The sequence below is a fragment of the Syzygium oleosum genome, unplaced genomic scaffold, assembly GCF_021117445.2.
Source record: "Syzygium oleosum isolate NSW1041296 unplaced genomic scaffold, Sole_v2.1 Sole_v2.09, whole genome shotgun sequence".
Classification (NCBI taxonomy): Eukaryota; Viridiplantae; Streptophyta; class Magnoliopsida; order Myrtales; family Myrtaceae; genus Syzygium; species Syzygium oleosum.
In genome coordinates, this window is record NW_026607493.1 from 4,454,071 (window position 1) to 4,468,221 (window position 14,151).

At 40.9% G+C, this 14,151-nt stretch overlaps 1 protein-coding gene across 2 annotated transcripts; it reads right to left on the reverse strand.

Annotated features, from left to right (window-relative positions):
* Positions 1-6,236: 6,236 nt before the first annotated feature.
* On the reverse strand, positions 6,237-10,771 carry LOC115665539 (uncharacterized). Of its 2 annotated transcripts, none has more exons than XM_030587413.1 (5): positions 10,490-10,771; positions 9,637-9,799; positions 8,565-8,982; positions 8,099-8,179; positions 6,237-7,142 (listed from the first exon to the last, which is right to left on the reverse strand). In XM_030587413.1, the coding sequence occupies exons 1-5, from the start codon at positions 10,574-10,576 to the stop codon at positions 6,641-6,643; spliced, it is 1,251 nt and encodes a 416-aa protein (XP_030443273.1). In that variant the 5' UTR covers positions 10,577-10,771; the 3' UTR covers positions 6,237-6,640. The 2 variants fall into 2 exon arrangements, with proteins under 2 accessions (XP_030443273.1, XP_030443272.1); XM_030587412.2 differs by having other exon boundaries at positions 9,637-9,808.
* Positions 10,772-14,151: the final 3,380 nt, after the last annotated feature.

Below are 14,151 nucleotides of genomic sequence, written 5' to 3' on the forward strand. Positions count from 1 at the left end.
GCGCTTTCGCTGTCAGTGGATTATCTGGAACGAAGAAACCTTAGAAATGTCATGATAGAGAATAATCCAATGGGATTATTACGGAATTAGAGTAGCTTTAGAGCTGTGCGACACAATGTGACAGAAGTTTCAACAAAGGCAAAAATCAGGAGCAGCATCAGAAAAGCCTTTTGAAACGGAGGGGTGAGAATTGGATTCTGCATACATGTTGCTGATATTTTGACAAAATGAGCAATTTTTTTTTTCTATTGATTGATTGAAGCTGGATGTTTTGGTGACACTCCACTAAAGAATCATCATTCTCTCTTTTGCATGGTAATTCTTTGTTGGGTGCTTTTTGGGAGAGGAGAAAAAGCATGAACAGGACTTTGGTTTTGGCATCTTGTATTTGTTCATGCTTTTTTGAGGGCCTGAAAGATTCTGCGGGGCTGGAAGAGCATTGCTTTTTCAGCAGTGTGAACTCATTCAGTTTCTTTCAATGGCTATTGTTGGATAGGCAAGAAATAGGAACTACCCTAGAAACTTAGCCTATGAAAGAAGGAAGAAGTTTGGAACCAGTTCTTTCCTGCATCTGTTCTCTCTGTTTCTCTTTTTGGCAACCTCTACTTTCTGCGGTTCTCGATTTAGTACTGTCTTAGTATAAATGCATTTGAACCAAACTATTTCGGGAACTGCTAACTGACAAATGTATAGTTGAGATAAAGACTAAAGGCTACTTGAATTTCATCTTGTTCCAAAACTAGCCTATTGATTGTTCGACAGAGACAATCAAATTCCTTGTCCTTTGTCTGTTAGATATAATTGACTTCTTACCGATTCGATAGTCAGAAAATTGAAAATTTAACCAGAAGTTGAACTAGGAACTTCTGTCAGAGCATATGTTAATGTTTTGTTCGACGACTATCAACCACCCATCCTTCGTGGTAATCTTTTGTTCTGATTATTTTGTTCCCATTTCCTGGAGCAATCTCTTTATTGGATCATGTTCTTGATTTCAGGGAAAGAAAATGAATAAAGGAGAGGAAAGTCATGGAGAAAAAAAGAATAGACCTGAACCTTCTACAAGCAAGTGGAGAGGAAAGGTTCCGAAAAGCAAGAACAAGTGGCGGGGCGTGGCCGACTCGAAAGGAGAAAAGAGGTCGATAGAGATCTCACGAAGGGAAAGAAAGTCAGTAGCGTAGCGTAACAGAATAAAACTCAGGTGTTCGCAGGGAAAGAATCGGGTTGGCTTAGGGTGCGTTTGCCGTTTGGTAACATTCTGTTCTCGGAAATAATTTCTGCTCAGAAATAATTTTTTTTTATTTCATTCCTAAAAACAATTTCTAAGTATTTAAAAACGTTTGGTAACTGCCCAAAATTTATATTCCTGAAATAAATAAAAAAATAAAAAAACCTTTGGGGTCTGCATAGCAATGATTCTGTTCCCAGAAACAATTTTTGATCAGAAATAGTTTTTTCTATTTCAATTTCTTGGAACAGTTTCTGAGCAAAAAATAGCGTTTAGTAACTACACAAAATTTCTATTCCTGGAATAGAAAAAGAATAGAAACGCGTTTAGGGCGCGAATAATCCATTTCTATTCCATGGACGAGTTTCTCCCTTCTGGGCTACCGGTGGAGGACGGCGGGTAGCAGTGGGGGGCGGAGGATGGTGGTCGGCGGCGGCAGAGGATGGCAGCCGGCGGTGGGAGGCAGTGGAGCACGGCGGTCAGCGGCGGAGCACGGTGGCGTCGGGCGGCGGTGATGGCAGCAGGGGGCGGCCATCGTCGGTCGATGGAGCACGACGGCCGGTGGCGAAGGATGGCGGCCGATGGTGGGTGACCGCCGGTGTCGGGTGGCCAGAGGCGGGAGGTGACCGGCGGCCGAGGGCAGCCAGCACCGCGTGGTGGCCGGCGTCGGGCGGTGGAGCACAATGGCTGGCGGCGGAGGATGGCCGCCGGTGGTGGGTGCCCGCCGGCGGCAGAGGACGACGACCGGTGGTAGGTGATTGCCGGCGTCGGGTGGTTGGCGGGGGGAAGCGGCTAGCGCCGAGTGGCGGCTAGCATCGAGCGATGGAGCACGGCGGCCAGCGGTGGAGGACGGCGGCCGGTGGCGGGTGGCGACAAGCGTCGAGCGGCGGAGAACAGTGGTCGACAACAAGAGGCGGCCAGCGGGCGGGAGGCGGCCGGCGAGCGTTGGCCGGCAGGCGGCGGGGGCGGAAGGCGGGCGGTAGGTGGCGGCGAAGGACGGCGAGAGGCGGCGGTGGGCGAGTTGCGGCCGATGGATTGTTTCTTATTTTTGGAGAATTCTAGAAAAAAAATCGTTTCTTTTTTCTTATTCCAGAAACAAGAAGCAGATTTTTTTTTGCTTCTTGTTTCTGTTCCAAATCTATTTCTGGAACACTTTTTTGTTCCAGAAACAAAAAAATAGATTTTTTTACTAAACGGATTTCTGTTCTTTTTCTGTTCCGGGGAACAAAAGAACAGAAAAACAAAGAAACAGAAACGTTACTAAACAGACCCTTGGTAACCGGACAAAATTTCTTTTTATTAATAATTTATTAATAATTTTTCCTTTTTTTTCTTTTCTTTTTTTCTTCTTCCCCTTCCTTAGCCCATGGCCAGCGGCGACCGGCCACAGGCTAGGGCCGACGAGGGCCGATTGCGGCTTGGGCGAGGGCTGCGACGCCCTCGCCGGCCCTGGCCTATGGCCGATCGCTAGGACAAATGAAGAAGACCAACCAAGAAGAAAAAGAAGAAGAAGAAAAATTCTTTTTCATTTCTGATTCTTGTTCCCAAAATCAAGAATCAATTTTTTTATTATTATTGATGCTATTCCAAAATTGATTCTGGGAATAAATTTGTGTCCGGGAATAAAAAATTTACCAAACGGATTTCTGTTCTTTTTTTGTTCCGAAGAATAAAAGAATAGAATCGGGTACTGTTTGGCAGGTTACCAAATAGCCCCTTCCAAGCGAACACGATCACCAGTTCACCAATACCATTATTACAGTGGCCCATCTATCAGAATGACTTATATTGTTTCTTCAATTATAAAAATTCATTCTTATTTTCACAGCAATATCTCCAAGTACTATATTTTCCTGTTAGTTGAATTTGCTAGAGCATGGAAAGATTTTAATTAGATATTCCGCCTTCGAAACACGGGCAATTACAGTAGTTATTCCCTATTTTATACATTCAAACAACTATACTCTGTTTCTTCAAATGTATTTTTAAACACCCTCAGAAGCAAGAAGCTCATTCCCCAATATATGAAATTTGTGACTCGTGGTTTCATGATCCAAAGAATTCTCTATCATTCTGGTAATCTAACATAGTGGACTTATCTATTTAACGAGGCCCATGCACAGGCCTAGATGTTTATGAATTGGAATGCGAGAGTCACACCATATATTTCATCCATAGGTCAAGCACACTCAAAAGAACAAACAAAAGGTCAACCATTTAGAAATCATACACAAGCATATGAACTAATGGAAATTACAAGATTTCAACCAACCCAAGAAACATAGCACTGCTATTTTCCAACATTACAATATTTGGAAAAGTTACAAATTATTTCCCACAGAAAAGATGAAAACAAAAACCCATCCCAAAAGTAAATATTCAAGAGGCTCAGCTTGAGCCATTTTATGCATTCCATAACCCCAAAGATGCCATCCAGGCAAGGACCACCATTTGCAAACTCAAGAATCAGAACTTTTCAACTGAAACTTTTATTCCTGATCATACCTCTTCTCATCAAAAGTTGAGACTTCAGATGAGTATTCACTTTCAAACATTAGGTGGGTCTTAACTCTTCACTTCGAGCGACCACCGCCAATGCTTGAAGTTGTTCTGAGCTTCTTCTTGGCTCGGGTAATATAATCGGCAAACTGATCGTGCCTAGTATTTTTCGAAGGCGAATGATTCTTCCCTCTGCCGACATTTGATTTTGACCTAATCTTGAGCCATGTTCTGTTGATGTAGTCGGAGAACCTGTGGTCAATATCATGTCCGCTTCTCTTGCTTTCTTGATCAACACTCAAAGTGCTCTCCTTGGGTTTATTAGCTCCCAAATCCAAGGTCGAGGACTTTCCTTCTCCATTTTTAAGAACCAAGGTAGTTCGATGACCACCTTCTGGTTTTGACTGGATGGCGAGGGCCTTAATGGATGGATCGGCCTCCAACTGTGCAGGATTGGGCGCTTGCCCACACCGAGCTATTCGACGAATAGCGTGGGATATCTTCTCACATACTTCAGAAGGACGTTTTTCACACTTCTCATTCTTGTACATATTCGGTCAGAAACAGGAGAAAAAAGAAAGGGTAGTTTTGAGTTTTGAAGAAAATGATCACGAGATGAAGAGCAAGTGCAACTCATGAAGCTCCGAACTCCGTCGAGTTTTTATACAAATGGAGTGGAATAGGAGACAGGTTGGAAGAAAGAATGGGACAAGGATTGCTTAATCGACTAGTTCTCATGATCCTTGCGTGAAAAGCCAAGTCATTTTCCCCAAGTTGCGCATAAGTCGTGAGGGAATACGAGGTGAGATTCCCAGATAGTTTTCCTAAAGAGTTCGACTTTATCAATCTTTTCCAAGTGATTCAACGGTTCGTGATTGAATCCAAGATTTTCCTGACCGTGGATTTTCCGGAACGAAGAAATTTGAGAACTGTCACGATGGAGAATAATACTCCAATGGGATTATGAAGAATTAGAGTAGCTTTAGAGCTGTGAGACACAATGTGACACCAGTTTCAACAAAGGCAAAACCATGAGCAGCATCTGAAAAGCATATGGAAAAGGAGGGGTGAGAATTGGATTCTGCATAAGTTGCTGAAATTTTGACAAAGTGAGCCATCTTTTCCCCTGTTGATGGATGAGAGCTGGATTTTCTGGGAACACTCCACTCCAGAATCTTCATTTCCCCTTTTAGCTGGTGATTGACTAGTTGTTTTTTTGGGTGCTTTTTGGGAGAGGAAAATAGGCAAGAACAGGACATTTGTTTTGGCATCTCGTACAAGTTCATGCTATTTCAAGGGCCTGAAAGATTCTGTGTGACTAGCAGAGCATTGCTTTCTGGTGAGCGCAACAATGTGTACTCGTTCGTTTTCTTTCAATGGCTATTGCTGGAGAGACGAGAAATAGGAACTAGCCTAGAAACTGAGCCGACTAAGGTAGGAATAAGTTTGGAACCAGTTCTTTCCCTGCATCTGTTCTCTCTCTTTTCCTTTCGGCAACTTCTACTTTTTGTGGTCCTCAAATTAGGTACTATCTAGTACACGTGCATTTGAACCAAACTGTTTCATGAATTGCAAACTGATAAATGTATACTTGAGGTAAACAGAACAGAAAAACTCGAATTCAATTGTGTTCCAAAACTAGAAAATTGATAGTTCAACAGAGACAATCAAATTCTTTTACCTTAGATATAGGGGTTAATGCCATGAAAAACCCCCAACTGGTACATCTGTGATAAATTTACCCTCCGTTAGTTTTCGTTAAATTTTACCGTTAAATTGCTAAGTTAAATAAAATGTGACAGTTGACGAGTGTGCCAGTTTAGGATTTTAACTATCTATTTATTACAAATTTACTAGTTTTTGATTTTTCTTGATATTAATACAATTGAACGGAAGGTAAATTTGTCACTAGTGTACTAATTTGAAGTTTTTGGTGGTCAAAAAATTAATTTAGGGTAAATTTATCACAAGTGCACCAATTTGAGATTTTTTATGGTCAAAAAATTAATTTGCGATAAATTTATTATAAATGTACCAGTTTTGGGTTTTTCGTGGTATTAACCCTAGATATAATTGACACTTTTACTAATTCAATAACCAGAAAGTAGAAAGTATAAACAAAATATGGTGTGTGTACGGATATCCGTTAATTTACTTCGGTAAAAAACTATCAACCACCCATCCTGTTTTCTGGAGCAATTAATTGGCTCACGTTCTAGGATTTTGGGGAAAGAAAATGAATGAAAGAGAGGAAAATCATAGAGAAAAAAAAAAACTAGACCTGAATCTTCTCCAAGCTAGTGGAGAGGCAAGGTTCCCAAAAGCAAGAACAAGTTGCCGAGTGCAGTCGACTCAAAAGAAGAAAAAGAGATCGATTGAGATATTAAAAAGAGAAAGAAAGAGAGTAACGTAACAGAATAAAACTCATGTGTTCGCAGGGAAAAAATCGGGTTGGCTTACCAAGCCAACAAGATCACCAATTCACCAATACCGTTATTACAGTGGCCCAGCAGATCAAGATGGAATTAGATTAGAAAATCACAAAATCCAATATACTCTGGTATCAAATGAAAAGATTACCATACAGAGAACTATATTAAACACAAAGTATCTAGCCATGCAAAACTCAGCTTGGCTAATGCACAAGCTAATTTATGACATCTTGGTTACGACACCATTTTACGACGAGCTCAAGATCATGTTGGAACTGACTGCTTTGGATTTTCTACCATGTAATCACTTGAGCCCAATCACTTAGAATTCAGCAAAATTCCTTCCCTCCAGACAGACTTATGGTATTGGTTACCCAAGATAATTACACCATTTACAGGTTCGATCACTAATCACAACTTTTGACTGCATCCCAGATGCTCTCAAACCACCCTCCCTCCATGGAAGTGATAAACCCATTGCTCACACAAACCTCAGCATAGCCACAGCCATTAGAGTGGCAGCCCTGAAGTAAATCTCATGCACACTTTTATCTACTTTCTTCACCATCTCATCTTCATTCGAGCTCAATTTTCCAGTATTTTTGCCGATGTAAACAACCGTGTCCCTCAGTCTATTCACCGAACAGGACAACCAAACCAATCCAAACCCAAACCCGGTGCTTAGGAGTTTGGATGCACATAAAGGAACACGTCCACAGGCCACCTTACAGATAATAGAAAAGAGAACAGCAATGCCCGTACCAGCAATGCCTGCAGAGAACTGGTTCAGGAGCTCAGGAAGTTCCGGTCCAGCTTTCTTGAGTGAAAGAACTGCAGTTTTCCCCTGCCGTCTCTTGTCCACCAGGATGGATAGCAGGCTTTCGCACGCATGGAAGTAATTTCTTTTGAACAGATCTCTCTCTCTACTCACTTTTCTGCTGCTCTTTTTCCTTGATAATTGCTTGAGCTTGTTCTTTTCAGGACTGAGAGATGACAACACATTCAAACAAGCAGTAAGGATTACGCTCTTTCATATATGCAATAATAAATAAAACTACTGGTGAGGACTTTTTTCTAACTAAAGCAGCACAGCAATCAAATCAGAGAGGCAAGATCCAACAAAAAGAGTTCAAAACAATGATTGTGTCAGACTGCTTAACCAATGATGATCAACATGCTAGATTGGTGTGACAACCTCTGAGATGTCACCACCTGATCTCTCTTGCTACTGCCATAGCACCTAGTCTGGTTAGCACCAATTGTTTTCGGGTAACAAAGCTTACACTAATTCACATTGGTTAATCCAGCTATGCACACAGCTGCGAATCTCGCTTCTGCTCCTTCTGAAAGTAAATATCTGGAGCAAGTGTTTGCAGTTTTTCTTTTTTTCATTTGGCAAATACAAGAGGAATTGAATCCACTATGATGAGTGAAAATAGGTAGTCCAATGGTAATATGCACTAGGAAATGGACAGAACCTTATATTTTGTACTCAATGAGGCTGAGCAAATCTGGCTAACCAATCCAATTAATCCCTCAAATCAACAACTCTTGCTAAATCACATGATTTCCCACACATATAGTTTGACATCTATGAACGATCCCCATTAAAACTCTATCCATCATCGTGGACAAGAGAGCAAGGAAAAGTGAGCATCTTATTATCATACTATCTACACCAATTCAAAGAACAACACGAGGAATGAGAAACACAAAGGGCAAATAAACTTTCTGTGGTACTAAATATTGTTTCCATTGGTCATCTGACCAACACAACAATGCTCAGAAAATGTGGATCAATATAAGTTATTCAAAGACTATACTAACACATATAAACCTTGCACTCTGTGATGCAGAAGAAATATCTATGACACTGCTAATTCTGACTTAATCATAAAGTAAAGAAACTACAAATCTTAAAAGAACAGCACAAAATTACCTTTTTACAGGAGCAACTGCATTAGCTTCAAGCTTCAAGGAAGACCCATGGATGTTGGTCCTTGGTTTCTCAAAGATTTTTCTGGAAATTTTACCAGTTGTAACATTCATTAGCCCACTAGTATAGCCTCAAATAGTAAAGGAAAGGACCACCAACTCTGACGTGCAAATAAATGCATATGTACTCATACTATAAACTTCCAATACCAATGCATTGTCATGATTCAAGCAACAGAATAAAGAAAATGTACTGTATGATAGAGGGTAAATGTGAATTCAAGTGAAAAAGAAGATCCACAGAGAGAGAGAGAGAGAGAGAGAGAGAGCACTGTATCAGTTCAAGCTCTAGTCATCGCATATGGCATGCAAGCATATTTATAAGGACAGAAAAGAAAGAGGAAATAATATCAATATTTAGAAAACTCCTCTTAAAGCGTTGTTAAGCATAGAGGTTGTTGTTGTCATACCTACTGAAGTAAGGAACTGGCATCGAAAGCTTTCTCCCTTGAGTTAAGTTCCTTGATAGGTAAAACTCCGCTACAATTGAGAGGAGATCCTTCATCTCAGTCCCACTATCAGCGATCAAGACTCTACCATCGGAGTCAATGGTTATTTTTGAATTTCGAACCAAATCTCCCATGAAATCTGAGAGAGTGTTCTGAGTGGAAAATTGAAAGTTAGGGTAGACGAGAGAAGGAATGATGGGCAGGCGATGCATGTCAGTTTCCACTGATTGAAGACCCGTTAAATCAGATCGTAGAGACATATCTAGTCCAGCCTTTTCTGCACAACTCAATCCAGACATGCTAAACTCAAATACTTCTCTCTGCATGGTGGATTGTTTGGCCATTCCAGTGCCTAGGGGCACAGTAGCTGAGTGAACATCTGCAATCACAATAAATAAAAATTACACTTGACCATCACCTGTCATGACAAGTATCCTATTTAAACTGCAAACAGCACTTCAATACGTATCCTACAAAAGCTATATCGTCCTCTTTAGCAGCATATCTTGATATGAGTGATCTCCTAAACCTATATAGATGGTTCAGCACTTTAGCCAGTTCTACTGGCCCCAACAGCAATCCCCCATTTGCTGCTGAGACTCAGTTTCCATTAATTTCTGACCATAAGAATGCAAGTGCCATGACCAAATTGCTAGTACAGTTGCCATTAATCTTATGATTCTACAAATTCAAGTGGCATAATATGATTTCTTCTATCGTCATGCACTTGCAAATGAATTCAAATTCAGATTCTTAAGTTGCTTTGTGGTAAGATGTTTTAAAACTGTGAGGGTGATAAACAATAGTGGCCGAAAATTTTTCATAGCGTCTGTAGCATGAAGGGTGAAATTTTCATCAAATGAAATCAATGAGTTGAAGTTTGTAATCAACAAGTTTAGATGAAGAAATAAATCATACCCAGAAAGATTGCGAGCACTTTATTTCAAGCTCTCTCCTTTTGGACAAGCTGACATAAAACGTTAATTATTTTTTTTTTTTTTAAATGATCTTCAACTACATATTACGTGCATACCTAGCAAATCTAGAATCACGGGATCTTTCTCCGCAGAATCAATCTGCTTCGCTGCAAACAGTCCATTTAGGGGTTCCACTGCCTCCTTCAATTGATTAGGACTGAGGGTCATGGATCCCAATCTTATAATGTCTTGTCTAGTCCCAGCACCAGGCAAAAATGGCTGAAGATCCTGCACTTTCCATAATTAGATTCCCCGAATGCAGGATGCAAATAACAAGGAAGTGAAACCTGACCAACGTTGGCCATTTCGATAATCTAAAACCAGAACAAAAGAAAATCATGAGCAAACATCACTGCATGTAGATCTAATCCACCTAACAATTGAGGAGGTTAGAATCAGCAAAGACAAAGCTTTGCAACGTGCAAACACCAGTGAAAAAGCACAGTTTAATTGCAAACTTCGCAACCCTCATTAAACCTGAAATCCCCGAGCTTTAAGCATCGAGCCATCGAGGTCAAGATGGAGTTGTTAAAATTTTATCTTTTGGACAATCTTAAATAGATGAATCTCCCAGAGAACCAGATTTCAGCAACATATCAGGACCAGCCAACAATGTGCACAGCGCAGCATCAAAACTCACAAAATCCGCAACTAACTACAAGTCACAAAGCCAAAACGCCATGACCCAATTAAGACCGAACGCCGAGCAGCAAGCACGGAGCTGCTCCGACGACAGCAGAACAAAATCAAGAACACGGTGGGACATGCAAAGCGAACGCGAGGATTAACCGACCGAAAACTATTCAAAGCGCTTCAGCAATCCCTACACACAAAAACCCAATTCGTTCCAATTCGAGTCGAATCCGCCACAAGCGGGGAATCGAGAAACCGGAGAAAGTCGAGACTCGCCTTGATGACTCGGCTCGCGCCCTGTTCCTGACTAAGAACGAGCCCCGGAGGATAACCATGCGACGCCATGAAGCAGAGCTCGGCCATCGCCGCACCGACTATAGAGAGAGCAGAAGAAGGAGAAGGAGGAGGAGGAGGAGAGGTGGAGGAGAGACGGAGAGAGAGATTCGGCTCAGAAATTCGGAGTTTTCCGACAACCAAATCCCTCCCTCCGTTTTGGCTCCTTCCGTCGGAGCACCACAGACTTACCCATCTTCGGACCAGACCTCACGATTTCTCCAAAATCCTCAAAATTTTAGGAAAAAAAAAAACAAAAAATAAAAATGAAAGAAATTGCGGAAATTGTCTGATCGCGATTTGCGAGTTGAAAAAATTAGAATTTTTTATTATTATTATTTTTGTTTGTGATGGAGCATCGGTATTCCAGGTTGGCCGCTGGACACGACAAAGAGGGTGGAGTGTCGATCCCCTCTTGGAATCTTCTGGAAAGAGGGTCGGATCCCGTGGCGCTTCGCTTGTTGTTTTTGGTTCGCGTATGATCCCGCCTTCCGCCGTTGATCAACTTCGGGGGGCGCGGCTGATCTGCGGACGTGATCTCTTGCCTCCGTGGGGCCCGGCCGGAGAGGAAGTGCCGTCCCTTGATTAGCTAATCAGAGTGCAGTGTGTGTTATATAATTAAAACATGAGCAAATGCCATCAAAAATCCTAAACTATGCCACTTGTGATATATTTATCATGAACTTTTTTTTGTGACACGAAAAATTTCAAACTATGCCACTTGTGACAAATTTACCCTAAACTTTTTTTTATGATACGAAAAACCTCAAATTATGCCATTTGTGATATATTTACCCCGCAATACTTTGACCCATAGACATTTTCGTCTTTTTCCTTTTTCTTTTTTTTTCTTTTTTTTCCGGCGGAGGGAAGCCGGCAAGGGTGGTCCTCGCCGGTGGTGGGTTGGGCGAGGGCGACCCTCACCGGCGTCGGGCGAGGGCGACCCTCGTCCAACTCTGGCGAGGGCAACCCTCGCTGGCGTCGGGCGAGGGCTGCCCTCGCCGCTCGACGCCGGATCTGGCGAGGGCCACCTCGCCCGACGCCGGCGAGGGTCACCCTCGCCCCACCCACCGCCCGCGAGGACTGCCCTCACTGGCTTCCTTCCGCCGGAGAAGAAAGGAAAAAAAAACGAAAAAAGACGAAAATGCCCATGGATCAAAGTATTGTGGGGTAAATGTGTCACAAGTGGCATAGTTTGGGTTTTTCATGTCATAAAAAAAGTTCAGGGTAAATTTGTCACAAGTGACATAATTTGAGATTTTTTGTGGCATTTTCCCTTAAAACAATGGCTTGCACTAATCGCTATTGCCATCTTAAAATTAACGCATTATTATATTTTGCGTGTTCACTCAAATGTTTTTAATTACAAAAATTACCCACGGAATCAAGATTAATATCAAATATTTGGCTCATTCTTGATTTCAGATTATTTCTTACATTTTTTTCTCCTCTTTTTGCTGTTCGCTTTCAATTTTATTAAAAGACAAAACTATCCTTATCCCTCTCAAATGGCTCTTTCTTTTCCGCCCTAGCCGCTTCTTCCATGCCCATTATATTTCAACGTTTTCATGATTGTCTTCTTTTAAACTTATAGTCCATTATCCACTTGCACGACAGTTTAGCCGCCAATTGTAAGTAATTTGGGTGAGCGCTAATCATATGGTGGAGTGCTAAAGAAATGTTATTTGCACGTTGTTCACCTTATTTCCCCTAGATTCTCCTCACGATAGCGAATTTTTAAACTTACATTTTCAATGCAAATTTACGAAAATTTTCTCAATGATTGAATATTGTAATCAATGTTTGCATTACGCAATTCATATTCCGCTATTACTTATCTATAAATTGTGATCCTTACAAGTACAGCAACACATGTAAGTAAGGAAAAGTCTATGAACAAGTTGTTGAGATCATATAACTTGATATATTGAAAAATCATCACTGTGTGATGAATTCAAAATGTTGTATGTGATCTTAATTAAATCAATCTATTTATGCCAATTCAAGCACATAAAGTAGACGGGGCTTTAAAGATAATGATGCTATACAACTCAAAGAACCAATCATAACACGCATGTATTTTCAACATGGATATTGTTACGAAAAAGTACTTATCTATGTTTCGAAAATGAACTTCAACACAAACAAGAGAGATTATGATTACTCACTCTTATTCGCTCGTTACGACAAACACATATCACAAGTAACTTTGTCGGTCTACATCACCGCAGCAAATCAACTACATGATTGCCATGAAGGCAACGAGTCGTCAAGCAGAACCTAACGCATTTAATAGATCCATCAAACGGGTGGATCGGATCGGGTTGAAAATTGTCCGATTCAAATTGAACCATTTAATCAATTTTAACTCATTTCTATGCAATGCAATATAATGACTCATATCCGATCTGACCCGACCCATATTAAACACATATTGACTCAAACCATATTACTAAAACACCTCCATATTTATACTTAAATTGAGGTGAGAGTGCGGAGTAAGCGAGCTTAAGATTAAGTGAGGGCGAAAGTCATAAAGGTGTGTTGGATTTAAATAAATTGGAAACCTATTTAACACCCGTATTATTTTAAATTTTACTATTTTAAATTCATTTATAAGCCAAACTTTTTTTGTCCAGTCAAGCTTATGTCAAAGCCGACATGGTAAATGGCGATCACGCGTGCAGATGACATGTCAATCATGTCATGGCAACGTATACAAAGAGATGTCGTTTTGTCACGAATCCAAGTTACCCTTCAGCTTTGCTCCTTCGGCACACGTTGTGGTGTATACATCACCATTCTAACTTTGCTCAGCTAAAGCGTCGTTTGTATTTGTAATTACCGTTTGCCATATCATCTCCTGCTTAGATTTACTTTGACAGAAAAGTTAACGGGTGGAATTTTTTGTTTTTTTGAAAAGCGAGGGTATTTTTATTTTCCATATATAAATTGACGATTCTTTTTGTTTGCATTTGGCCATTAAATTATCACCAAAAAAACGTCGAAATCTTTTTCAAGGACAGAGATCTGCAAAATAATATCAAGATCGTTCTTTTAATAACCCCTACTTTTTCATGGTAAAGTTTTAGGATAAAGGCCAGAGGTCCCTAATTCTTAATCCTTCAATATTTTCTTTTGGCAAATTGGGTACCTAAGCCATATGTTTTTGGCTTGAGTTGTCCTTCCGTTAAAAATGAAATGAACAAGTGCATCGAAAGTTCTAAAACTTATCACAAAAATGTAATTGAGTCCTAAAACCTACAAAAAATGCAATCAAGTCCTGTAACTTGTCAAATTGGTGCAATTGAGCCATTCCGTTAATTTCGTCCAACTTTAATAAAACACGAAACATAGGCTAAAACGACGTCATTTTGGTCTAAATCTAATTTTTCGTACAAAATTAAAAAAAAATAAGCTAAATGAGAGAGAGAGAGAGAGAGAGAGAGAGAGAGAGAGAGACGGCGAGGGTTGTCAACCCACCATCGCCGGGAAGGGCCATCGAGGGTGGGGGATGGTTGGTGTGGGTTTTTGGGCCCCGGCTAGTGGCTGGTGACCCACCTTGACCGCAAGTGAGAGCTTACGAGTCCACTTGGGTGAGGCGG